The following is a 27,551-nucleotide window of genomic DNA, read 5'->3' as shown; positions in this document are numbered from 1 at the left end:
TTTTGATAATTAGGCATATTTGTTTCCTGGCAAATTTTTACTTTTGTCAGCTAAACGCCCATGTCATTTAGATCTGCTTGACAGCTTAAAGGACCATATATTTGTTATTTAATTCAATTTGTTCACTGTTTTCTTTCTAGAAGACTTGGTCCCAAATATGTACGAGATGATGGGAGCCACAAGATGGTGCTCTAATATAGGAAATGGGCCACTGGGTTTTGCTCTAGTGCAGATTATTTGCATTTCAGAAACAGGAACACTCTTCCCCACACCACCATGCAGCTCTTGTAAAGCACTTGCTCACACCCCTTGTCTGGCCACAGAAGTTTCTGGACACTCACTTTCTGAGGAAATCTTCCAGACCCTGGCGACGCTGATCCACGTGCTGGCGATTGTTCATGTTGAAAAACAGGTTTTTAGATGGAAGTTCTGGCAGTTGTCTTAGGAGAAAGAAAAAAAAGGTTTTTAAATGATTAATTCAAGGTGCTTCTGTTACAGAAATCCCTCAAAGTGGAGGCAAATTATGTATGATGATTATTATCACACAGTTATTCTATAATTATGATTATACATTATATAGTTATATAATAAGGGTATGAGGAAGTCAGCTTAAAGAAAAACCCATCTTTAAACATTTCTGAGGCCTTTCATGGCCTATACCCATCAAAGTTGGTGAAATTTAAGTGATAAATTTTAAATCCGGATGCAGTAGCTAAGAAAGTAAAGCTACATATTGTAATCAAGGCAAAAGCCTATAAAAATCCTTCATATCTTATATATCTTAATGAACGTCAATTTTAAATATTGAATATAATGACAAAGTCTCCACAGTATACTCTAAATCACTTACACCAGCAACGCATTACTTTGGAGTCTCTGCCTCAGCCACACGAATTCTCTGTATCTTCTTCGTACACAGGATGTTTTCATTGTAAAACACATGCTATTAGTCTGTACAGAAAAAGTAGAAAAATGAGTCTTACCTGAGGAAAAAAATGCCTTTCTTGTATCTATAATTCACAATATGATCTCAATATTCACTCTAAATAGGATTTAAACCACCAAACAAATATTTATATTTATGCCAGTACTCTGAAATCTTGCACATAACCCAGGAACATAACAGCCCTGAAGACAGCCAGGATGATGGAAATAAGCAGTGTTGCCCCAGGGTGAGGTATGACCTGGCCACTCCCTGCATCCTGAAGGAGCCTCCTACTCACCTGTGAGCACTGCTTTCAAGAATAAATCATAAAAAATAAATCCTAACATATAAATGACAGGTAGGAGCTCAGGTTCATCCGTTGCATTTTACCACCATCCACGTAAGCTGGAGGAGCCTTTGGGGCTTAGAGACACCTCCTCATGACCCTTTATGAGACATTGCAGAAATCTTCATCTCCTTGACATGGCCACCCTGCAGATCATACAAATCACCAGAAATCCTAGAGAACAGCATTCCCTTCTCTACTGTATGTGAGAGGGAGCATGTCCATCCGAGCCAGAGAATGACCGTGGTACGTGGGGATAAGCATCTGGCATAGAGGACAGGCCGACCGGAATTCCAGTCCTGGTTCTGCTACAGGGCAAGTCACTCAAACTTCAGTTTCCTCAGTGCTAAAATGGGATGAACTAGTATATATCTAATTCACAGGGTGGTTGTGAGGATTGATAATAAGCACTTGACCAATGTTATCTATTAATAATACTGTTAGTTACTAAGTGTTGGTTTCCTTCCAGCTATCCTAAGGCAGACTTGGAAAAAGCCACCGATGGTGTCCCCATGCTAAGCTCAGCCACAATGCTTCTCCTTTGGGTAAACATAAGACGAGAGTAAATATTCTCCTTTGAGTAAACATAAGACGAGAGTAAATATTCTCCTTTGAGTAAACATAAGACGAGAGTAAATATTCTCCTTTGAGTAAAACAAGCGACTACCAAAATATTTGTTTCTCCTGATTTTTGAAAATATGAGTATCTCTAGTCTCTGTATTTCAAAATCCGATTTTCTAATCTAAATGAGAAACAATTTTTTACCCCCAAGATCAGTACTATTTCAAAAATTATTATTCTATCACTTAATATGCCCAGCGATTGTTTTCCTTGGGAAATCTAAGTAATTATTTGCATTAGCTCTCAAACTGTTCTCATGAAATATATGACATGGTTCCTGGTATGCTTATGCTTTGTAAAGTTCAGAAAACTTCAGAACAGGTTAAAAGGCTTATCCCCAAGGTAGCCACTGGTCTAAATCCCATTATCTTTAACGATATGGCAGCAAAACCCGCTGGAAGGAGTTTGTGGCAAATAACATCCTGTGGGTGGACTTATAACACACCAGGGCCTCACTCTACTGTGCTCCTTGGGGACTAGGTTTGCAGACCATGTTATACCAGAACTAGTCCCCTAACAAGGCTTGAGCAGGTTATCTTCCCAGTACCCTCTCCCTAAAGAATCCCAGACCACTACAGGGATTCCTGACATCTCACACACAGGCTGGGTCCATTTAAATTCCCTTTAATTTCTCTGCTCACAACCACCATGGTTGTCAATAACTAAAAATCCACCTGGTACCTACACCAGACTAAGGTCCATCCATAAGTCCTTCATTTGCAGGGCAGGTTCAGGGGAGTATTTATGATGGCTACCCAGCTCTAGGGTCTACTAATTTAAAATTCCAAGTAAACGTTAAGATCCCAGAGTTGTGTGACATCATCTCCCTTGAGGTTAATTTAAACAAGTTAAAGACCAGCTTCTCTACCTCCAAAGCTCTATGGGTTAACAACTAAGAGAAGCCAACCAGAACTCCCTAGCTCTGCCATCCACTTTTAATTGTATGACAAGTGGAAGTCTCTTCAAGATTAGAGGATACTGAGATCACTAACTGATTAAGTTCCTCTAATAAATCTATTTGCTTGTTTTTGCTGTCCCCCAAGCCAAGGCTTATCCATTGTCAATTTATTAGCATTTCAGAAAAGTGCCAGGACACCATCAAATAGTATTTGTGGAACCCATCATTTCTGGCTCCAGATGGAGATTTCTGAATTTACATCAGGCTATTTATAGAGCAGAGCAGAATCTATACTTTCATTAACTCCTGGGAATAATTAAATTTCATGCCTATCATGAAGTGTGTGATAAGGACGCACAATTTTTTTACAGAAAGTTAGAAGGCAACTAAAACTATTTCATTTTACTTCAAATGCTTATTCTTATATAGTCATAATTTTCCACACAGAATGCAAACTCTAGTGTGAGCTTATAAGTAAAACCAAAACAGAATCAAAATACATGGCATATCCTGGAATGGCTTTACAACACAATCAAAAAAGCAGTTCTGAGTTTTTCTTCTATTTTCAAAGTTGGGGAAACTTCAAAGAAAAAAGAGAAGAAAGGAGAATTTAAAAAAAGAAAAGTTCTACAGCTGGTGTTTGGGTGTCCAATATACCAAGTTAGCTATTTACAATGGGAAGATTAAATAATGGCTAAATTTTACTTCACTTGTGCTATGAAGTCACGGATACAATCTGGGTCAATTGCTATGCTCCCCAGTTGAACTAATTTAGTTTGCATCTGATGATATGCATCTGATTTAGATGCAAAGAGTATTATCCTCAAAATCGGGGCCAATAAACTACAGCCTGAGGGCCAAATCTGGTCTGACACCTGTCTTTGCACATAAAGTTTTATTGGAATACAATTATGCTCATTCATTTATGCACTGTCTGTGGCTGCTTTTCACCTGCAACAGCAGATATGAGTAGTCTCAACAGAAACTGTATGGCCCACAAACTGAAGATATTTACTACCTTTACAGAGAAGTTTGCTTACCCTTGTTTAAGATGGTCACAGAAGGCCACACACCACACAACATTTTCAAGAGATTGTGATACAGTAGGATCCACGCAAGGCACATCATTTCTAGTTGCTTACTCATTACATTAATTACTCAGATTCTAGATAAATTAATCACAATAATTGCACATATCCATTTCCCACCTTCTGATTCTATATATAAAACACCACACATCTCTTTTCCAAAGAACTCTATATCCTCTCAAACTTGAAGGTTATCAGGCATTATATTATCCAGAAATATGCTATAGCAGATCATAAGAAATGCCATTAATGAGCTATAAGTACTCTTTACCCATGCATTTTAGATGCGTGCACATCTTCACATGTGAAGGCAATAAACATTAAAATATTAATATTAACAAAGGAACAATAAGGGATTCACATAAGTAATTTTTCAACTTTAGGAACCGTCTTACTAGTTCATGTAAGATAAAAGCATTAGTTGTAATCATTCAAACTCAGTTCTTTGAATGAGAAAAACTTTTACAAGTGTCAACTTTATCCCATAAAATGTATCCCATAAAAGTCCCTCAAAATTACTATTTCTACTGACTACATACTTACATGAATACATATCTCATAGTCAATGTAAGAATGCCAGAAGTCCTCCTTCTGAATCCTAGGATCTCGAACCCAGACACTTACAAATTCCTGTAATGGCATCATAAACAAAGAAATATTCTTCAGAACTGCAAGTAGGACTGGAAAGAACTGAGCAAACGACTGCACTAAAACAAAACTGAAATGAGCTTTAACCAATGTGGTACTTGTAATCCTTTAAAAAACAAGAAGTAAAGTTAATGAATCAGGCACCACGAGCAAATCTAGAACACACTTTTGCCACATAATGGAATTTTTTAAATAATGCAAAACTGAGGTGGGAGCACTTCTGGATAGTTTTACTGGTTATCTGAAGACAAAGTATACTGTAAAACTGATTTTTAATTTTTAATCTTAATTGGTTCAGGTTTGTTTCAAATTTAAAAAGTGATCATTTCTTACTTTCTTCATCTCTCTAAACTGAAACAATGGGCCCTTCTGGGTAAGTTGCTTCCTAGGACACAAATAAGAAAGGCACCAGGCCAAGCAGGGTGGCTCACACCTATAATCCCAGCACTTTGGAAGGATCTCTCGAGCCCAGGAGTTTGAGACAAGCCTAGGCAACATGGCGAAACCCCATCTCTACAAAAAACACAAAATTAGCCAGGCGCAGTGGTGCATGCCTGTAGTCCCAGCTACTCAGGAGGCTGAGGACGGTGGATCACTTGAGCCCAGGAGGTCAAGGCTACAGTGACCCTTGATTGTGCCACTGCACTCCAGCCTGGGCAAAAGAGCGAGACCCTGTATCAAAAGAAGAAAAAGAAAGGATACCAAAGCTCATGGGAAAAGTAAGCAAAGAGGGTTGAAGTTGACTTTGTGCATGCATCCCAGCCACATGAGAATAAGCAATAATAACTTATTAATAGAAAGAGGAACACCTTCTTTTACATAAAACTTTTCTCTTTTTAAAATACATTTCCCCTACATTAAATCATTTCATCTTCATAATATCTTTGTGTTATACATAGAAGTCAGGGATATTAAAAATCATACACAGTAGATAATTTTGTTCTTTTATAAAGATAATAAGAATAGAAAACATGGGGCAAAATTTAAAACAATAGGCCGGGTGCAGTGGCTTACGCCTGTAATCCCAGCACTTTGGGAGGCCGAGGCGGGCAAATCACAAGGTCAAGAGATTGAGCCCATCCTGGCCAACATGGTGAAACACCGTCTCTACTAAAACTACAAAAATTAGCTGGGCGTGGTGGCGTGTGCCTGTAGTCCCAGCTACTTGTGAGGCAGGAGAATCACTTGAACTCAGGAAGCGTTGGTTGCAGTGAGCCGAGATTGCATCACTGCACTCCAGCCTGGCGACAGAGCAAGTCTCCGTCTCAAAAAAAAAAAAATTAAAACAATACTTTTTAACAGGTGCTCTTTACTAAATAGGTTTAGTTTAAAAATTTGAAAATGTACAGCAAAAAAGTATCATGTTTCACATAAGTTTTTAAGTAGAACTTATTTACTCAGTGATCATAAACTTGCTAACTGAGTTTGATTTTAAATATTAGAGCTTTTTGATAAGATTGGGAGTTCAATGCTGGAATTCAGGCATTTCTTATTGCTTGTTGGGGCACATCTGAGAGGCAGGCTATGAACGCTTGAGAGCAGAAGAAAAAGAGAGATCGGGGGCTTTCTGGACAAAGCACCTCCATTGAATCATGCAGATAATTAAATGAGACTCTTCATCACAGAGGATTTTTTTTAATCAAACAAATACACCACACTCTGAAAATAACTTTCGCCCCTATCAAGTTTCACCTTCTAGGGCAACACTTTGTCCTTGCACTGGAGACTTCTGTCCCACTGCTTGTCTTCAGTAGACAGGGATTATGAATTACTGTTCCAAAAAGTCTTATTTTAAAATATTTTCATTGTGTATTTTTAAAATCATTTAAGGGACAGAATAAGAACAAGATAGGCGAGGCTCACACCTGTAATCCCAGCACTTTGGGAGGCCGAGGCGGGTGGATCACCAGAGGTCAGGTGTTCGAGACCAGCCTGGCCAACATAGTGAAACCCCGTCTCTACTAAAAATACAAAAATTAGCTGGGCATGGTGGTGGGCGCCTGTAATTTCACCTGCTCAGGAGGCTGAGGCAGGAAAATTGCTGGAACCCAGGAGGCGGAGGTTGCAGCAAGATCACGCCATTAAATGCACTCCAGCCTGGGCCAACAACAGCAAGACTTGGCCAAAAAAAAAAAAAAAAACACAAGATAACACTATAGTGATGCTCTTTGGCCATTATTTCTTTTCTTTTTTCTGTTTTTTGAGATAGGGTCTCACTCTGTCACCCAGACTGGAGTGCAGTGGTACGATCTCAGCTCACTGCAGCCTCAAACTCCAGGGCTAAAATGATCCTCCTACCTTAGCCAACCCCGCCCCCAGTAGCTGGACTACAGGCGGGTGCCACCATGCCCAGCTAATTTTTTAATTTTTTGTAGAGACAGGGTCTTGCTATGTTGCCCAGGCTGATTCGGAACTCCTAGGCTCAAGCAACACCCCTGCCTCAGCCTCCCAAAGTGCTGGGATTATAGGCATGAGCCACTGTGCCCCAGCCATTATTTCTTCTTCTCTATTTATTTTTTTCATGCACATTAAGAGACAACCATCATTTCTTAAAAGCACATTCTAAATTATAAGAGGGATTAAAAAACCATTTTTAAACCAAATATCCATAATATCCCCTAATCACAGTGTGATAAAGCAGATTCTGCCCAGGGATGGAAACAGAAGCAAAAATCCAGGTACTCTGCTCTTGGTCTATGCTTTTCACCTCCATCTCTTGTCACCGTGTATGTGTGTGTGTCTCTTAAACTTTTAAATGCACACTCAAAATTCATTGCAGCACTAAGACTCCACATATTGTTTCAATCCTGAAAATCTTTAATTTGGTTGGAGTGCTAAATATCACTATTCTCTTGTGGATGGCAAACTTCTTCCCTCTCTGCATCCTGAAACATTTCTGTGCCTGAGAGCCATCCCAGGCTGTTGTTCTTTGCACACTATTGCAATTCTAGGGTGACCTCATCCCAACACATTCAACCCCCTCGCATGAGCTGATGGACCCCACCCAAAGCTCCATCCCAGTGCAGGCACCTCTCCCATGGATCCAGCCTCTAGCCTGATCCACCTAGAAGTCCCTTGAGCACGCCATGTCCATACCCTTCCCACAGCATCCTGCTCCCCTTCTCAGTGAAGAGCATCTCCCACCAACCCCAGCTAGAAACCCAGTTCTCCTAGACCCCTCTGTTTGACTCATTCCCCAAATCCACACAGACCAAGTCCTTCATAGTCATTCTTCTTGGAACCACTGACAACTATTCCCTCTGCTACTGCCTTGGTTCAAGGACCTCTTGCCCAACATTAATGCAAGAACTGCTAATTTATTTCTGGGCCCATATCCAGTGCATTCCCCATATGAAGACAAGAATGGCTCCAAAACACGTATCTGATGATGTTGCTTTCCTTCTGAAAATCCTTCAAAGGCTGCCCCATAACCTTCAAGTTCAAACTCCTCAGCTAGCACAATACAGCCTTTCATGATTTTCACTCTGCTTATCTTCAAAGGCTAAGAGTAGGTCCCCATAAGCAACATGCCACTTCACACTTCCATGCCTTCAACTAAGCTATTCTCTGCCTGGATTGCTAGGCCACCCTACTGCCTTTTTTTTTTTTTTTTTAATCTTCTCTTTTCTTCTACTATTTTTTGCCAACTCCAATTCATTTTTCAAATGCAACTTGGTCACCACTTTTTCTGGGAACCCTTCTCAGATTCACCCAGTATGACTTATTTGACCCTCCTCTGGGCCCCTAATGTCTCTGGGATTGCCTTGGGCATAGTCCCTACTCACCACGTCCTACTGTGCTGTATTGTCATTACCTGTAGGCCTCCTCTAGCAGACGCTAAGCTCCTGTAGGGCAGCTTAGGCTGTCTTGTAAGACTTGAATGCCTCATACAGCCAATGCCTTCCATTAGTATCATTTAATGAATAAATAAATGCCTGCAGGAATAAACAAACTGCCTTCAGGAAAGGAAAATCAAACTTCACTTGAAATTAAAACCTCATCTACTTGGGTTCTTGGGCTCCATGAATTAATGACAAGTTATTTAGCAGCTGGTCTAAAGTTTATCTTAATTTAACAAACCCCTTCCTCTAAGGATGTGCCAATTAATAGCATAAGGATACAAGAGCAATGTTTAAGATCTGGGAGAACAAACTGTTTTCTAGCACCCTAAAGAACTCCAGAAGCACCTATTTACGTAGAAATAATTGAAAATCCTTCTGATAGCTTCAGTAACTTAGTCCCCTAAGACTTGTACCAGGCAACAATTTGTTAGCCTAGTTGGAGTTAAAATATGTACTTGAAAGTAATAAAAGTACATTTATTTTAAAATATTCTATAATTCACATGGGTCTCCTCCTCCCCCACTCTGCAATTAGTAGGAATTAGTGAAGTTTCCCCATACTCTCAGCTACAAATAGCACACCCCAGAAGCCAAGGTTCACCTCTAATCTCTTAATTAGACGCATCCCTCACGACACTGCCCGCCATCCTTCAAAGGAATGTTGACAGGCTGTCAGCCACAGAGGACAGTTCCACAGCCCCTTACCTAGAATCATATGGATTTCCTAGGAAAATTGCTTCAGCAGCTGCAGTTAGTCAATTTAATAACCTTATTAAACACTTTAATGACTTCTTGGGCCTAATGACTATATGTAGTATGAGAAAGCCAGGCAGAGTGGAATTAAAAATTTAGACTAACTGTCCCTGCTGTTCTCCATGTGAAAACAGACTTCTAAAGGAAGACTCCTAGACTCTTTGAAGATCTAATTCCTGTGTTATCCTATAATAATCAGCCTTTGATTTCAATGTTCCCTGTTTTTCCCCCATCCCCACACCCCAGGTTTGACCATTATCCACTTCTACCCTATCTTTTTTTTTCCTTAGCCCTTAAGTGAGATGAAACTAATAATAAAAATAACTGTATTGTATTATACCAGGGCACTTGACATGTGGCACGCATTATACCGTTTCACAAATGTTTTCTTCAATCTTTACAACAACCCTCAGAGCTCAGTATATTCTCATCCTACTTTACAGTTTTTTAAAATGAGGCTTCTAAAGCTTAAGCAACTGGCCCAAAGTCAAATGACCAGTCTGAGCTAAGTTTCAAACTCAGATCTGCCTTGTTCCAAAGACTGTACTCTCAAACATGTTCTATCTCGTGATTCTTTTACTAATAATAAATATTAGGCAATTTCCAATTTCACTGTAATTGTATTGTTTTGGAGGGGGAAGTTTTTTCTGCTTTTATTAGCTAAAATGCCAGTTCAGACAACATGCTCTTCTCAAACTCTGTCCTTCTGGCTTCTTAAAGCTTTGTATTTCATTTTTGTATTTCTAGCACCAAGCATGGTACTAGCACATAGTAAGTGCATATTAAATGTTTCAGAATTAACCAACTGATTGACAAAATTTTTTAAAAAGCAGAGGTCCTCTATGCTGAAAATCTAAGATGCTATTGAAAGGAATCAAAGCAGAGACACACTATGTTCATATATTGGAAGACCCAACATAGTAAAGAGAGAAATTCTCCCCAAATTGATCTGTAGGTTTAACACAATTCCTATAAAAAATCTCAGCAAGACTTTTTTTGAAGACATAGATGGGCTTATTCTAAAATTTATATGGAAAGGGAAATGTCTTAGAATAGCCAAAAAATTTTTGAAAAAGAATAAAGTGGGAGGAAGCCTTCTTCCCAATGTTAAGGCTACAGCAGCAAGACAATGGAGTCCTAGAGAGGGATAGACACAGAAGATCAGTGAAAGAGAACAGAAAACCCAGAGAGAGACCTACACAAATACGCCCACCTGATTTTTGACAAAGGTGCAAAAACAATTCAAAGGAGAAGGAAAAGCCTCTCAACAAATGATTATGGAACAACTGGACATCCACAGGCCAAGAGATGAACCTCAACCTAAAGCGTGCACCTTATACAAAAATCAACACTAACCAAACCACAGATGTAAATGTCAAACACAAAACATCAGAGAAAACTTTTAGAAAAACTTTTAGAAAAAAAAAATCAAAGAAAATCTTTCGGCCCAGGACTAGGAGAAGAGTTCTTCAACTTATCTCAAAAGGGCAATCCACATAAGGAAAAAGTGATCAATTAGGCTTCACCAAACTAAAAATCTTTGCTTTGCAAAAGATGCCGTGAATAAGGTTAAAAGGGCAAATTAAAGATTGAAGAAATATTTGCAAACTACACATTCCATAAAGGACTTGCATCTAGAATATATTAAAAAAAAAAAAAAACTATCAGACAGGTGAGGTGGCTCTCTCCTGTAATCCCAGCTTGGGAGGCCAAGGTGGGAGGATCACTTGAGCTCAGGAGTTCAAGACCAGCCTGGGAAACATGGTGAAACCCCATCTCTACAAAACATTTAAAAACTAATTAAAAATTAGCTGAGTGTACTGGCTCACACTTGTAGTCCCAGCTACTCAGGAAGCTGAGGTGGGAGGATTGCTTGAGCCTGGTGGGTGGGTGGGAGGTTGCAGTGAGCTGAGATCACACCACTGCACTCCAGCCTCAACAAGAGAGACCCTGTCTCAAAACACTCATTCACTCACTCTTATTTAAAAAATAGAATTCAATTAGAAAACAGGCAAAAGATATGAAGAGACATTTCACCCAAATAGGGCATACAGATGGCAAACAAGCACGTAGATGTTCGACATCGTTAACCACTAGGGAAATACAATTAACCCCACAATGATATAACATACATACCTATTACAGTTTCCAGGGGGGGTTATCACTATTTTTTATTTTAGCCATTGTGATAGGTGTGTTTTTTTAAATTGTCCATCATAGCATAGTTTGAATCTTTGTAGCACAGTAAAGATGAGTAGGTGTTAACTGTCAAAATATTTACTTAGATTATAGAAAGATCACAAAAGACGAAAGCTAATAAAGCAGAATATCTAGGTGTTAAGTGAATACTAATTTTTCATAGCTTTGATGAGAATTTTCTAACATAAAAATGTAAACTTGTCTCAGTTTGTTCTTTTTCTTGGGACATTTTTTTTCCTATTTCAAAGTAGTGTTTTACATGTTCATGTATTTACACTGGAGACTCATTCATTCACTTAAAATATATTGTGCAACAACAATGCACTAGGTACTTTTCCATACAACTAATGATTATAGAATTTACCAGTGTGGGCTGGGCGTGGTGGCTCAAGCCTATAATCCCAGCACTTTGAGAGGCCAAGGCAGGCAGATTACCTGAGGTGAGGAGTTTGAGACCAGCCTGGCCAACATGGTGAAACCCCGTCTCTGCTAAAAATATAAAAATTAGCCAGGTGTGGTGGCACACACTTGTAATTCCAGCTACTCGGGAGGCTGAGGCAGGAGAATTGCTTGAGTCTGGGAGGCGGAGGTTGCAGTGAGCAGCTGAGATTGTGCCACTGCACTCCAGCCTGGCCGACAGACCAAGACTCTGTCTCCCCCCACAAAAAAAAAAAAAAAAAAAAAGCATTTACCAGTGTGTTAATCACCAGAGTGCTATTCAGGACCCCCATATAACAATTTCACAACTAAAATCTAGCACATTTCATATACTATATTCTTTACAAATAACAAAATAGAAGGGCAAAAGGAATATATCAAGCAACCTTCCTTTATTTCCTAATAACAGCTGTAACAAATAAGAGACATATGACAAGGGATATTACTTGCCACTCTACAGCATGGAGTATGTTTAAATACCATCCTCTGGTGGTACTGAATGATGATTTTTTGAAAAGCTTTTATTACTTCAGGATAAACAACTGTGAATGAGATTTAGCTAGACCTGCCTTTTACATGACTTATAATAGCTCACAATGTTTCAAGTTTCTTTACACAAGTAGTATCCCAAATCAGCGAGTTACCTTTTCATATCTTGTAACACATCAGGAAAAGTGCAGAAAAAAAAACCCTCCTCTTCTGCAATAAGAAATAATTGGCATCCACAAGGATGCAATCAGCAAAATCTAGAATGTGAAAACCTCCATAAGGCAAAAGATGCAATTTCTTCCACAAATAAATTGCAAAAGGGGGAAAAGAGAGAATTAAAGACTTTAAACAATGTATCAACCAAATGCAATGTGTGGTCCTTATCTGAATCCTAATTAAATAGAGAATTAGAACAACCAAGTATATAATTTTTTTCAAAATAATCAAGGTAATTTGCACATTGAATATTTGATGATATGAAGGAATTGTTTAATTATTTAACATGTGATAATGTGGTTCATTTTTTAAAAAGGTCATTTGTTAGAAATGCATACTGAAATATTTACAGATGAAATTATATAATATCTAGAATTTGTTTCCAAATAATTGACTGTGGTAGCAGGAGGAAATAGGTGGGGTGGGGATATAGCTCGGCTATGAGTTAATAATGAGTTAGTAAATTGTTGAAGCTGGTTGGTAGGTACACATATGGGGGTTCATTTTATTATCATCTCTACCTTGTGTATTTTTTTGTTTTGGGGGTTGAAGAGGCAAGGTCTTACTCCATTGCATAGGGTGGAATGCTGTGGCTATTGATGATCGCTCAATGCAGCCTTGAACTCCTGGACTCAAGTGATCTCGCCTTGGCCAAGTAGCTGGAATTACATGCATGCACCAACACACCCAGCTTTATGCAATTTTTTAACACAAACAGGAGCATAACCTACATTTATAAATACTATTTTGTTTATTGGTTTATTCACTGTACAATCTTTCAGAATCTTTTTATGTGAGCATATATATGTCAATGATATTTGTTTTAAAATAAACTTTTTATTTTAAACAGTTTTAGATATAGAGAAATTATGAAGATAGTACAGAGTGGTCCTACATATCCCACACCCAGCTTCCCCTATTATTAACATTTTATATTAGCATGCTGCCTTTGTAACAATTCATTAATCAATATTGACATGTTATTATTAACTGAAGTCCATACTTCATTAAGATTGCTGGTCGGGCACAGTGGCTCACACCTGTAATCCCAGCACTTTGGGAGGCCGAGGCAGGCAGATCACGAGGTCAGGAGATCTAGACCATCCTGGCTAACATGGTGAAACCCCGCCTCTACTAAAAATACAAAAAATTAGCTGGGCGTGGTGGCAGGCACCTGTAGTCCCAGCTACTCAGGAGGCTGAGGCAGGAGAATGGTGTGAACCCGGGAGGTGGAGTTTGCAGTGAGTCGAGATCGCACCACTGCACTCCAGCCTGGGCGACAGAGTGAGACTCGGTCTCAAAAAAAAAAAAAAAAAAAAAAACAGATTGCTTGATTGCTTTAGTTTTCACCTAATGTCATTAATCTGTTGTTCCAGGATCCCACTCGAGATACATTATATTTGGTCATTGTGTTTCCTTGGGCTCCTCTTGGCTGTGACAGCTTCTCAGGCATTCCTTGTTTTTCATGACCTTGACAATTTGAGGAGCCCTCGCAGGTATTCTGCAGATTTGTCTGATGTTTGTCTCATGATTAGATTGGTGTTATAGGTTTTTGGAAGGAAGGCTACCTATTTCAGAGGGTAAAGTGCCATTTTTATCACTTCCAGGTGATATCACTTCCACATGCTAGCAACATAACATCACTGTGGGTATTAACAGTGATCACCTGGCTGAGGAAGTGTTTGTCAGATTTCTCCACTGTAAAGTTATTCTTTGTTCATTTCTTAACAATTCGAAGATGAATTTATGTTTACTAATTCTTTCTTTTCCTAAGCCACTTCTAATTTAATCAGAGCTGGTGAAGTATTTCTTGAAATGTGTTAGAACACTAAGCTGGAAGAGTGAGATATTAAACTATAAATTCTGTATGATCTCAGTTTTCTAAAAATGACATATACATATATATAGAAAAAGACTAGAAAGAAATAGCTCAAAGTTTTATTTTTTCCTGTATACTTTTCCAAAAATGTTCTGCAGTGAACAATTATTTTAAAATCTGGAAGAAGGGTTAAGAAAAAAAAAAGGAAGGAAGATCTTTCTCTGGGACAAGCTCAGAAAAAAATATCAGAGTCCTCACAGTACCTGTAACACAAATGTAGCGCTCAGAATGATAACAGCCTTCTCTGAAACCTGGTGTGTATGTGTGAAGACAATATTCCCAGCTGCCTTTCTTTGCTTACAGAAGACTGTAAATTGCCTCTTATGGAAACTTAACTATTTTTTCAAACAGGAACACTTAATAACTGAGTATAACAGAGACTGAGAAAAATGGAGGATGGGAGGGGAAAAAGGGAAGAAGAAGAAAGGAGGGAGAGAGGAACAACAAATTTAGGTTTTGGGGAGTGAGAAAATGTTTTGTCTTGTTGCTTCCCATCAAAGTACCCGGCATCACAGGATCCTAGCTAATATTATTTATTTGTTAAAGATATTCATCAGTTCCAGACCAGTCAGTTTCCAGTCAGTTTCCGAATATCAAAAGCATACTTTCCTAGAGGAAGTCCAAAATATTACCATGGGTCAGCATAAGCATATCTTAGACATATTAATATTAACCTTAGGGGCTGCTCATCCAAAATGGCAACACATCCCTCCCTGCCAGCTCTCCCCATAGTGCCCCATCTCCTCCCTCAGTGGTGGGGTCCTCATGGTTTGTGCAACTCTCTGGGGCCCACTTCGGCCTGTCCTACTCAGGATATTCCCTGCCAAAGAAGTGATGGATATATCATCGCTAAGGTGTCAATAACTGGAGTTGCCTAGAAGCTGCTGTTATACCTAGTATGAAGCATGTGCATTTGGGAAGGGGAAAAGCACTTATCGTAAAGGGATGAATCTCTAAAAGTAGAATGCAGCCATCATGATCCAGGAGAGCAGGGGAGATATGCACGCATGCACACGTACATTCAAAAGGGGTTTCAGCCCACACTTCAGGTCACATCACACAGGGAGGAACAGTCTAGTTACACCAAGTGAGCCCTGTGCCAAGGAAAGAGCCCAGTGCCCTTATGGAGGAGGGAGCGGGCACTTGGGCAAGAATGTCCGACTCTGTGAAAGGGACTGTGTGCAGCTGGAGCAAATGCTCACTCATACACCCCACAAGATGAGTTCAGCAAGGCTGAGGCAAGCATCCTGAGTAGTGTAGAAAAATCAAACAGCTCACTCTGGACATTCGAATATAAAAAGAATAAAAATGCCTAGCTCCACAAAAGACACTGTCTGAAATGCGCTTCCTGTCACAGCCACCTGCCTTTCCATTTGGAGTCTGGGTTCTGTCTCATTAAACAGAAGAGTTGATTCAGTTGGGTCCATCTAATTATTCTTATTAAAATATGTAACCATAATATTTTAATTGTAAATTAAAGTTGCATGCATGAATGACTCTGAATTCATTTTAATTTCACAATGGCCCAATGCCAAGGCCTTTTTATGGAGAAGATCCATCAGCTCGGATACTGCTCTCCTGGGAATTCAAACCAATGTGCAAATGGAACATGCTTAACTAACAAGGGAGATTCTCACTCCCTTTTCTCCTCTTTCTAGATTTATTACAGTCATAAAGCTGTTTTAACAAGAGAGACTACATTTGATTCCTCACCCCCAAAATGTAAAAAAAAAAAAAATTACTAAATTTTAAGGTCAGTACTACCATTTAGACAGAACCAAGATGTCACTCCCAGGCTGTATGAATCTTGTTACGAGGATGGTAAATAAATCTCAATTCACGTGCCAACCTCATGATTAATTAGTAATGTTTGCTGTGGGTACTGAGAGAAAAGTGCTTCCATACTCAGTGTACCCTTGGTCTAGATTCCAAAACAATCAGTCATACTGCATTTGGTCCTTACATATTCGATTAGGTGGAACCTGAATTACTTTCCACTAAACAACCAGACACTAGGATATGAAAGGCTTGACCTAAACCTTCTCTATTTCTAACTGGCATTGACTACAGGGTGCTGCTGAGGAGCTGATTAGATAAAAATATCTTTTATATAGTTAAAGGTTTAGAAAGCTTCTTCTTGACTTCTAAGCCGATGCCTGAAGGATAAGTAGAAGTTAGCCAGTCAACACAGTACGAAGGCTAGGGGAAGAGATTATTCCAGGCAGTGGAAAAAAACATCTGTAAAAGTCCATGGGGGTCGGAGTGCATGGAGCATTCAAGGCTCTAAAATAAGCTCTGAAATAAGGAACAAGAAGTGCACTGGAGTGGTAGGTGGGGCACAGGAAAGAAGTCTGGAGAAAGAAGGAGGTTTGGATCCTGCAGAGTGCTAGAGACCACGTGAGGTGTTTTGACTTTGTTCTAAGAGCAATGGATTTGAAGCCAGGCGATCATTCCAGCTACACCAAGTGACTCTGTACACTGCCACACATGGGTGCTGGGAGGATAACTCCGCCCATGGCTCCTTTGGGAGGACGACCAGAAACTCTGCCCTTGGACCCCACCTGACTGCCCATGCGTCCAGCTCTTGCTTTGGCTGGTTCTCGTTTGCGTTCTTTCTCTATAAAAAGCAGCATCTGTGAGGATAATAGCTCTGAGTTCTGTGAGTTTTTCTTGTGAATTATTAAACTTGAAGGTGGTTCAGGAAAGCCCCAAGCTTGCAATTGGTGTTGGAGACAAGGGCAGTCCTGTGGGAACTATGCCCTTAACTTTGCAGTTTCATTAACTTCATGGGCGGGTATTTCCCGGAACAAGCAGCTTGGTCTCAGTATTACTTAAAATGAGATGGAAAAAAGCATGCCTGGTATACGTATTGTGTAAGGTCACCTCTAGGGGTGGAAGTGAGGGGGACTGACTGGAAAAGGGCACACAGTACCTTCTGGGGAGCCAGAAACATCTATACTTTGATCTGAGTGGTAGTTACACAGGTATATAAAAATCCATTTAGGCCATGATCAGTGGCTCATGTCTGCAATCCCAGCTCTTTGGGAGGCTGAGGCAGGAGGATTGCTTGAAGCCAGAAGTTTGAGAACAATCTAGGCAACAAAGAGAGACCCTGTCTCTACTAAAACAAAAAGACAAAAATCCATTGAGCTACATACATAAGATTGGAACACTTTATGCATTTTACTATACATAATATAGCCCAATTTTTTTGTTTTTTGTGGGTTTTTTTCTGAGACAGAGTCTCGCTTTGTCACCCAGGCTGGAGTGCAGTGGCATGATCTCAGCCCACTGCAACCTCCACCTCCCAGGTTCAAGAGATTCTTGTGCCTCAGCCTCCCAAGTAGCTGGAACTACAGACGCATGCCACTACGCCCAGCTAATTTTGGTATTTTTAGTAGAGATGGGGTTTCCCCATGTTGGACAGGCTGGTCTCGAACTCCTGACCTCAAGTAATCCAACCACCTCGGTCTCCCAAAGTGCTGGGATTACAGGCATGAGTCATGGTGCCCAGCCAATTATTTTGGTTTTTGGTTTTTCGTTTGAGACAGGGTCTTGCTCTGTCGCCGGGGCTGAAGTGTGGTGGCGTAATCTTGGCTCACTGCAACCTCTGGCTCCCAGGCTCAAGCAATCCTCCCACCTCGGCCTCCCGAGTACGTAGGACCACAGGCACAGGCCACCATGCCCGTCTAGCCCAATTTTTAAAAGTTAAAAAACAAACCAAAACACTGCCTTTGAAAATGGGGAAGCCCAGCCTAGAGTTAAGGGATGCAAGCAAGGCTGGACTGCTGAGAAGAACGTGAAGCCAAGGATAGGGCTGAAATTAAAGATGTGAGAGCTAGCAAAGGACTTTCTGGAAAGATTCTCTGAAATAAATGGTTTCATGCTTTCAACTTGTGCAGGGTGAGCTGGGACCATGTGACTGTATGAATGTGTGACTCGTGTGCATGTGTGTGCACGTGTGTGTGCACACTCCCTAGACAGGCCCCTGTGCTGCTTCTCCACTTCATCAGCCTCACCAAGTGATGATGTGCACTGCACCACAGCAGGCAGGGCAATGCGTACTGCCAAAGGAGGGACACTCAGCCGGGGCTGGCATGAGGGCTGTCCTACGCTCCTCCCAGTCAGGGAGAGGCTCAGGGGGCGGGCATGGAGGCCTGGGAAGCCAGGCTGCAGGCAGAAGGGCCAGTTTTGCCAGTGTTGTATGAAACCAAGCCCAGGCAACAAGTGGGGTAAACCTGAAACTAATGGCAGAAATTCCCCTGGGCTGCTACCTGAAGGAAGGAGAATTCAGGGATGAGTCAATGGAGTAAAAAAGCAGGAAGGCAGACTGGATGGATACTGCTCCAAGCCAAGGGGTGGGAGGCAGAGCCTGGGAGAATTCTGAGTCACGAGCTGTGGGTGGGAATGTGCTCCACAGCTGAGTCACTGGAACCCAAAATGAAGGCTATGCAGGCACCAATGGTGGGAGTAGAGGAGCAGGTACAGGAGGGTGGGCCTTTGGTCTTTCATGAAACCTCCTCAAGCAACCCATGGGTTTATGGTTCGCGAATGAAGAACTAACCTGTGTGAATCAAAATATGTGGGTTATTTATTTTTGGATTTGTGATGACATACCTCTTTCTGTTGTTCCGGAAACATCTTCAGCACAGGACACGATCAATCTGAAAAATAAGATATCCACACTGGGTGATTTGGAACCTCCAAACTGGAGTGGATACACCACTCATGGCCTCCAACCCAAATCCCCTGACAGAGCCCCCCCGGCCCCACAGTCCCTGACATGTGAGCCTCTGCTCCTCCCACACTGCCCTCTCCTGCTGGCAGGACCAAGGTGAACATCAGTCCACACCAGGGGTTAGGAGTCTGGACCCCAATGAGTCCAAGGCAGCTGGATGATGACAGACCTTCAAACTGCAAGGCCAGCCAGTCAGGCTGGGGCTGGAGGCTTAGTGAATTGGGGAGGAAGCTGGAGATGCCGGGGAGCAGAAGCCATGTGCGGGGGGATGCTGGCTGGAAAAGACGCGCAGAGAGATCCACCACCAGAGGCAGCCCTGACGCTTTTACCGGAAACTCAAACCTTCTGGGATCAGGCCCTTCCTGTGACACTTAAATTACTCCAGAGGTCACATAAGAGATGGTGTGGCCCTCAGCAGGAGAAAGTCAGGACCTTGACTCTGACCTTCTGAGTAGTGCAGCCAGCCTGTTGTTTGATTCCAGGCCCTGCATGTCTCTGGGGTTGTCAATTGTTCTTTAAACCCACTTGGTATGTAAGCTCATTAGATTTAACACCTGCTCCCTGCCAAAAACAAAAAGCAAATTTAAATTCCCTGCCTATATCCACACATATGTATTCTTACAACTGAGGGTGACTATGACTGCAGGTCTGCTATTTGCCTTCACTTTGATAATATCAGTATGTGTCTGAGCCCACCTTCCGGGTCCATATTATCCCCCACACGTATTCCCAGAGTCTCTATACTCATGTCACTGGCACCACAGGGAACACAGGGAAGCAGGAACACAGGCTCCGCTTCCAGGGCCGTGTGGAGGTGCAGACGAGAGACCCCACAGGGCCTCTGGAAGGGGCAAGCGAGCTGCACCCGAGCAGCAGCAGGAAGCTTTCCAAGAGGAAGGGAGTCCCTCTCCCCTGGAGCAGTCAGAGGACCCATGGAGAGGGAATGGGAGAGCAGGGGATCTCAGTGTTCAAGGAAAAAAAGCAGGACCTCCAGGGGAGCGGAGGAGCAACAACAACACCCACAGAGCCTGGTGAAAAGCGTGCCCTATGGTCCAGAGATCGTGACCAGGCCAGATCAGCTGGGGGACAGGGTTCTCAGAGGGTGTAGTGGGGTGGAATTGTGGCTGCCATAAAGATATGTCCATGTCCTGATCCACAGAACCTGTGAATGTGACTTTATTTGAAAAAAGAGTCTTTGGAGACATAATTAAGAATCTCAAGATAAAATCATCCTGGATGACTGGAGTGAACCCTAAATCTGATGGCAAGTGCCCATATAAGAGAAAGAGAGGAGAACACAGAGAAGAACATGTGAAGACGAAGACGGAGGAGGGGGAGGGATGCAGCCCCCAGCCATGGAGCCCCTGGGGCTGGAAGAAGCAAGGCGGGGATTCTTCCCTAGGGCCTCTGCAGGGGAGCACGGCCCTGCTGCCACCTGGATTTTGGACTTCCAGCATCCCAAATTGTAACAGAATAAATTTCTGCTGTTCTAAATATCAAGCTTGTGGTAATTTATTGCAGCAGCTATAAGAAGCTAGTCAAGAGGGGACCAGTCGAGATTAGGTTGGAAAGACAGACTGGGGTTGGAACTGGAGATTCTGTTCAGTCACTCTTTGTGGAGCTCCTGCTATGTGCCATGGGCTGAGGTGGAAGCAGGACACACGGTGGAGTACACAGCAGGCTCAGAGCTTTGGAGGCGACTTCCTAATTATAACGTGGAACTGATAGGAAAGGACACCGTGTGATAGGAATGGAAAAACACACAACAGGGATAAACCTGGAGGACATAGGCCAAATGAAATAAGCCAGTCACAAAAAGACAGACACCGTATGATTCCACTTGTATGAAGTACCAAGGGCAGTCACATGCAGAGGCAGAGGCCAGGTGTGGTGGCTCACACCTGTAATCCCAGCACTTTGGGAGGCCAAGGCAAGCAGATCACCTGAGGTCAGGAGTTAGAGACCAGCCTGGCCAACAGGGCAAAACCCCAACTCTACCAAAAACAAAAACTTATCCAGGAGTCGTGGCACGCCCGTGGTCTCAGCTACTCAGCAGGCTGAGGTAGGAGGATCACTTGAGCCTGGGAAGCAAAAGTTGCAGTGAGCTGAGACTGTGCTGCTGCACTCCAGCTTGAGTGAGAGACCTCATCTCAAAAAAAAAAAAAAAAAAAAATTCAGAGACAGAAAGTAGAATGGTGGCTGCCAAGTATGGGAGGGAGAGGGGGTGGGGGGCAGCTGAGTGGGTACAGAGTTTCAGTTGTGCAAGATGAAAAGAGTTCAGAAGATCAATGGCACAACAATGTGAACGTCCTTCACACCACTGAACTGTACACCTAGAAATGGATCAGATGGTACATTTTAGGTTGTGTGTTTTTTACCATTTAAAACAAAATTTTAAAGAATGGAGGGACTAAGTGGGGGTGGAGAGGGTTTACTGAGAAAATGGCACTTCCGCTGAGGCCTAAAGGATGGTGTGAGATAGCCAGGAAAGCAAAAGGAAGAAGGCCCTCTACACAGAAGGCCTGGGTCATGCCAAGGGGAGGAGGCCAGGAGGAGGAGCGGCTCAAGTCCGGTTATCATGGGATTCCTGCACCAGAGCCAAGTTAGCCGGTGGGTTCCACAATCTCAGGATCTGGCCATGCTCCCCACACACATCACGTGCTCCACACGGCTGAACCTCTACCCTCATACTTTCACCCTTTCCAGGCACCAGCAAACTCTGCCAGGATTCTGCACAGAAATCACTTCCCCGGCTCTCTGCCCCATTACACAACCACGTGCTGTGCAGTCCCCTGGTGCCATTAACTTCGCTTGCATCATGATGTTTAGATACCCTCTGTCTCTCCCATTTGACTGAATTTCTCCAACAGGGCATAGCTGTGTTTCCTTGTGTAATTAAACTTCACAACTGTCCTGTGAGGATTTGAATATCCCCACTTCACAAGTAAGAAAGCGGAAGATCAGAGGGGTTAAGGGGTTAAGTTGCCCAAGGTCACACTATGAAAGAGCGCAAGTGCTCAAGTTCCACTGCAACCAAAGCCAGTCTGCTTCCCTAGGGTGGCCTTCCAATGCCACAGGCTACCTCCATGACTCTGTAATGTGAACAAATGGTTCAAAGTTGGGGTCTTAATTTTCCCCAGAGGGCTTGAGCTTTTCCCAGCCAGGCAGAACTCTGCAGTTCTATCTAATAGGAGTCTGATAATTGGCCACCTTAAGATGCTACAGACCAAGTCCAACTATGAAGTAGGAAACTGGCCCCGGGGGCTCACACCTGTAATCTCAGCACTTTGGGAGGTTGAGGCGGGCAGATCACTTAGGAGTTCAAGACCAGCCTGGATAACATGGCGAAACCCCATCTCTACAAAAAATACAAAAATTAGCTGGGCATGGTAGCATGCGCCTGTGGTCCCAGCTACTTGGGAGGCTGAGGTGGGAGGACTGCTTGAGCCTGGGAGGTCAAGGCTGCGGTGAGCCATGATCATGCCACTGCACTCCAGCCTGGGTTACAGTGAGACCCTGTCTCAAAATATAAAAGTAAAAGAAAATAAAAAAGAAAACAGGAAACTTGGGAAAGTTGAAAGCAGTTTCAACCAGTTGTTCCAAAACATCAAGTGAACTATCATGGTCAACCTCTAATACTGTAAATCTGTACAGTGAAAATGGTGATCATTTCATTTTCTAAGCTCTATACACTTCCACATTGTCTGAATTTTCCTAGTAACATTAATTTTAAACTTTTTAAAGTAATAATTATTTTAAATACAGTAAATAGCATAATGCTCTCAGAATAGTAATTTTAACATAAATTATTTTTATTTCATGTAAAATAAATAGCAAATTCAAATGTATTAAGAGATGCTACCTTTATAACACAAGAGAAAGTATCATTTGGTACTAGAACTTGCCATGGCATTTACTGGTGGGGAGAAGGAAATTCAACGACAGCACAATTGTATGGTTTGAGATAAAAGGTCAACTGTCTATAATTTAGCAAACCAAAGCTGCCAATCAGAAATTGCTCCCTGAGGCCAGGCGCAGTGGCTCACGCCTGTAATCCCAACACTTTGGGAGGCCTAGGCAGCCAGATCACCTGAGGTCAGGAGTTTGAGACCAGCCTGGCAAACATGGTGAAACCCCGTCTCTACTAAAAATACAAAAATCAGCCGGGTATGGTGGCACATGCCTATAATCCCAGCTACTTGGGAGGCTGAGGCAGGAGAATCACTTGAACTTGGGAGGTGCAGGTTGCAGTGAGCCAAGATCGTGCCACTGCGCTCCAGCCTGGGCAACAAGAGCAAGACTGCACCTAAAAAAAAAAAAAGAAAGAAGAAAGGAAAGAAGGAAAGAAAGAAAGAGAGAGAGAGAGAAAGAAAGAAGAGAAACAGAGAAAGAGGGGAGGGGAGGGGAGGGAAGGGGAGGGAAGGGAAGGGAAGGGAAGGGAAGGGAAGGGAAGGGAAGGGAAGGGAAGGGAAGGGAGAAGGACAGAAAGAGAAAGAGAGAGAAAAAGAAATTGCTCCCTGACAAAACTAAGCCCTTTAGGTGAGTTGGAAAATTTTAGATTTGTATAGATTTCCAAACTCCCCAGGCTACCTTATGTGTCTGTCATAATAATGCACATAGAGGTCTGGGTGTGGTGGCTCATGCCTGTAATCCCAGCACTTTGGGAGGCTGAAGCAGATAGATCACTTGAGGTCAGGAGTTCAAGACCAGCCTGACCAATATGGTGAAACCCTGTCTCTACTGAAAATACAAAAATTAGCCGGGCATGGTGGCATACACAGCTACTTGGGAGGCTGAGACAGGAGAACTGCTTGAACCCGGGAAGCCAAGGTTGCAGTGAGTCAAGATCACACCACTGCACTCCAGCCTGGACAACAGAGCGAGACTCCATCTCAAAAAAAAAAAAAAATGCACATAGAGAATTCTTGTCTCACTGAAAGATTGTTATGCCAAATATGGATATCTGTCTCCCAGTGACCTCTGCTAGGCTGTCTCTAGAGTATTCTCTCTCTCTTCCACCAATGAAGAACCCCCATCACACCTGAATGGCCACCCATTCTCCTTCTCTCTTACCTTCATTGTAAGAATTATTATTTTTATTTTATTCATTTTAGAGACAGGGTCTCATTGTCACCCAGGCTAGAATGCAGTGGCACAATTATAGCTCACTGTTGCCTCAGATTCCTAGGCTCAAGTGATCATCCCACCTCAGCCTCCCTAGCAGCCGAGACTACAGGAACAAGCCACCATGCCTGAGTAATTTTTTAAATTTTTGTAGAGATGGTATATCCCTATGTTGCCCAGGCTGGTCTCAAACTCCTGGCCTCAAGCCATCCTCCTGCCTCAGCCTCCCAAAGTGCTCAATAACAGGTGTGAGTCATCGCACCCAGCCCATTCCAAGAATTATTAAATCTCACAATCAAGCTGGGCGTGGCTTGGTTTCCACATTGTTTGAATTTTTCATTTTAAAACAAAAAATCAGCCAGGGATGGTGGTGCACACCTGTATTCCTAACTACTCAGGAGGCTGAGGTGGGAGGATCCCTTCAGCCCAGGAGGTTAGGCTGCAGTGAGCTATTTGCACCACTACACTCCAGCCTAGACAACAGAGCGAGACTCTGTCTCTAAAATAAACAAATGAAAAAAGATAAACTCACACAACCACATCAAACAACAGGAATGATTTCTCAAACCTGCTGGCGACATTACAGCTGGATACACACAGGCAGCAGACACATGGGTTATCCCCTTCCTGGGAAACATGGCAGTCCTGAAGACTCATCTGAGAGACTCATGTATCTCTTCACAACCCCACTGCCCTGAGAGCATGGTACACAGATCTGCCCAAACCGAAAACTCGAGGAGAAAGCTTCCTCTATTTTCTACCTTGGAATACCTTTTCTATAAAATGCAAAATATCTATGAAGCAAAGATAAAATTCTATAAAGTACCACTTGGCAATCTTTTTCTGTAGAGGGTCAGATAGTAAATATTTGAGGTTTTGTAGGCCACAGGGTCTCTGCATCTCCTACTCAAGTCTGTAGTGCATAGTGAAAAGGCACTCACAGATGCCTAACTGAATGAACATGGCTGGGTTCCAGTTAAACTTTATCTACAAAAAATGGTGGCAGTAGTTTGCAGACCCCTACTACAGAGCAAGCCATTACTGTGCCTTCAGTACTTATATATACTATACCTTAATAATACCTTTCTGAGGTCAACAGGCCAAAACATTTGCAATGCTAGGCTTGGTCTATATGCCTACGGGAGATCTCACTGACAAGTAAACTACTGACCAAAAGTTTGTGGACTATACATGTAAGGAATGAGAAAGGATCACATATTTTTTCAAATGATGAAATAAGGAATAACAAGTACGGTTTATATCATTATTTAAAATAAAAACGGCAAAGACTTTTTCTAAATCTTTAGATCAGGTGCTCCCTGATTCATGAATCACTAATAAAAGCCAATTTAATTTTTAAACAAAATTTTTTGTAACTTTTTCTTTTGACAAGATCAAAGTCTCAGAACCAACTATTTAAAAAAAAAAAAAAAAAGATCGGCGAGGTGGGGTGACTCACGCCTGTAATCCCAGCACTTTGGGAGGCCAAGGCAGGTGGATCACAAGGTCAGGAGTTCGAGACCCCACCCTGGCCAATATGGTGAAACCCTGTCTCTACTAAAAATAGAAAAATTAGCCAGGCATGGTGGCAGGCGCCTGTAATCCCAGCTACCCTGTAATTCCAGCTACTCGGGAGGCTGAGGCAGGAGAATCGCTTAAACTTGGGAGGCAGAGGTTACAGTGAGCCGAGATCATGCCACTGCACTCCAACCTGGGTGAGTGAGACTCTGTCAAAAAAAAAAAAAAAAAAAAAAGATCAAGCTCAACAACAACAAACAAAAACAAAGAAAAAAACCCTAAATGCCTGACTTCACCACTGTGCAACCTGGCATGTAAGAAAATTGCACTTGAACCCCATAAATTTATACAAATAAAAAATCCGATTTAAAAAATATGCAAGACCGGGCACATGCCTGTAATCCCAGCACTTTGGGATGCTGAGGTGGGAGGATCACTTGACCTCAAAGTTTGAGACCAGTCTGGGCAGCATGGCGAAATCCTGAAACCGCCTTTGCAAAATTATAACTGAGGAAATTATGGCAGTGAAAGAAATCAGACCTAACCGACTCCATCTTGCTTCTAACCCTTAAGATGTCCTTATTCATTCCTGGGCATAAGCTGAACTAACTTCGGGAAGGAATTCAGTTCATGGTTTGACTCTGAAACAAAACTGGTAACAGCCCTTTCCCGAAAAGACCCCTTTCTTGCCTGGGGTCCAGTCTGCCTTTGCAGAACTAACAAATTAGCTACAAGATTAGAAATTACAATTTAGGGGCCATGTAGTCTCTGGCTCCAAGGGTCTCAACCTTCCTAAATTGCTCCTGGGGATAACATCGTTATTGTAAAACCTAAGATCCATGCTTTAGATATTTTGCAGACCCTGCAACTGCACTGGAAGGATCAGCTGATATCACCCAGAGTGGTAATCTGGCTCAACCAGTTCTGCCATCCCACCCAAGCACAGAGGACAGGAAGAAAACCTCATTTTGACCCCCCTATGATTCCATCTCCAACCTGACCAATCAGCACTCCCTACTTCCTAAGCTCCTACCTGCCAAATTGTCTTTAAAAACTCTAATCCGGCCGGGCCCAGTGGCTCACACCTGTAATCCCAGCACTTTGGGAGGCCGAGGTGGGCGGATCACGAGGTCAGGAGATCGAGACCATCCTGGCTAACAACACGGTGAAACCCCGTCTCTACTAAAAATACAAAATATTAGCCAGGTGTGGTGGCGGGCGCCTGTAGTCCCAGCTACTTGGGAGGCTGAGGTAGGAGAATGGCGTGAACCAAGATCACGCCACTGCACTCCAGGCCTGGGCAACAGAGCGAGATGCAGTCTCAAAACAACAACAGCAACGCTGGTCTCTCACACAGCGGGGTCTGCGTAAATTACTCTCTCGCCGTTGCAATTCCCGTCTTTATAAATTGGCTCTGTCTAGGCAGCGGGCAAGGTGAACTCATTGGGAAGTTACTACCCCACCTCTACAAAATACACAAAAATTAGCCAGACATGGTGGCACGTGTCTGAAATCCAGGCCACTCGGGAGGCTGGTGTTGTAGGGCTGCTTGAGCCAGGGAGGCAGAGGCTGCAGTGAGCCAAGACCATGCCACTGCACTCCAGCCTGGGTGACAGAGTGAGACTCTGTCTCACAAAAAAAAAAAAAAAAAAAAGGACAAAGGAATTGATAGACATTTCTCCAAAGATGACGTGCAAAGGGCCAATAAACATATGAAAACATGCTCAACATCACTAATCCACAATGAGAAATCAACTCACACCCATTAGGATAGATCCAAGAAACAAAAAAACAAAAAAGCATTGAGGAGGATATGGAGAAGTCGGAAC

At 42.4% G+C, this 27,551-nt stretch overlaps 1 protein-coding gene across 3 annotated transcripts in view; it reads right to left on the bottom strand.

The window, feature by feature from the left end:
- Positions 1-27,551, bottom strand: part of SNX10 (sorting nexin 10) — an 82,098-nt gene that overhangs the window by 8,862 nt on the left and 45,685 nt on the right. For 2 of the 3 annotated variants that reach the window (XM_034963833.3, XM_034963834.2), the window contains exons 2-5: positions 18,960-19,006; positions 4,423-4,509; positions 851-951; positions 342-440 (exon numbers count right to left, since the gene is read on the bottom strand). In XM_034963833.3, coding sequence (XP_034819724.1) covers positions 342-440; positions 851-951; positions 4,423-4,509; positions 18,960-18,983 — 311 coding nt within the window. In that variant the 5' untranslated portion in view covers positions 18,984-19,006. Of the gene's footprint in view, positions 1-341; positions 441-850; positions 952-4,422; positions 4,510-8,341; positions 8,463-18,959; positions 19,007-27,551 lie in introns of all 3 variants that reach the window. The other variant, XM_024929575.4, reaches the window with a different exon arrangement.

This window comes from Pan paniscus, chromosome 6, assembly GCF_029289425.2.
Source record: "Pan paniscus chromosome 6, NHGRI_mPanPan1-v2.0_pri, whole genome shotgun sequence".
Classification (NCBI taxonomy): domain Eukaryota; kingdom Metazoa; phylum Chordata; class Mammalia; order Primates; family Hominidae; genus Pan; species Pan paniscus.
The sequence above is the reverse complement of the archived record's forward strand: the minus strand, read 5'-3'. Positions and strand labels throughout refer to the sequence as shown.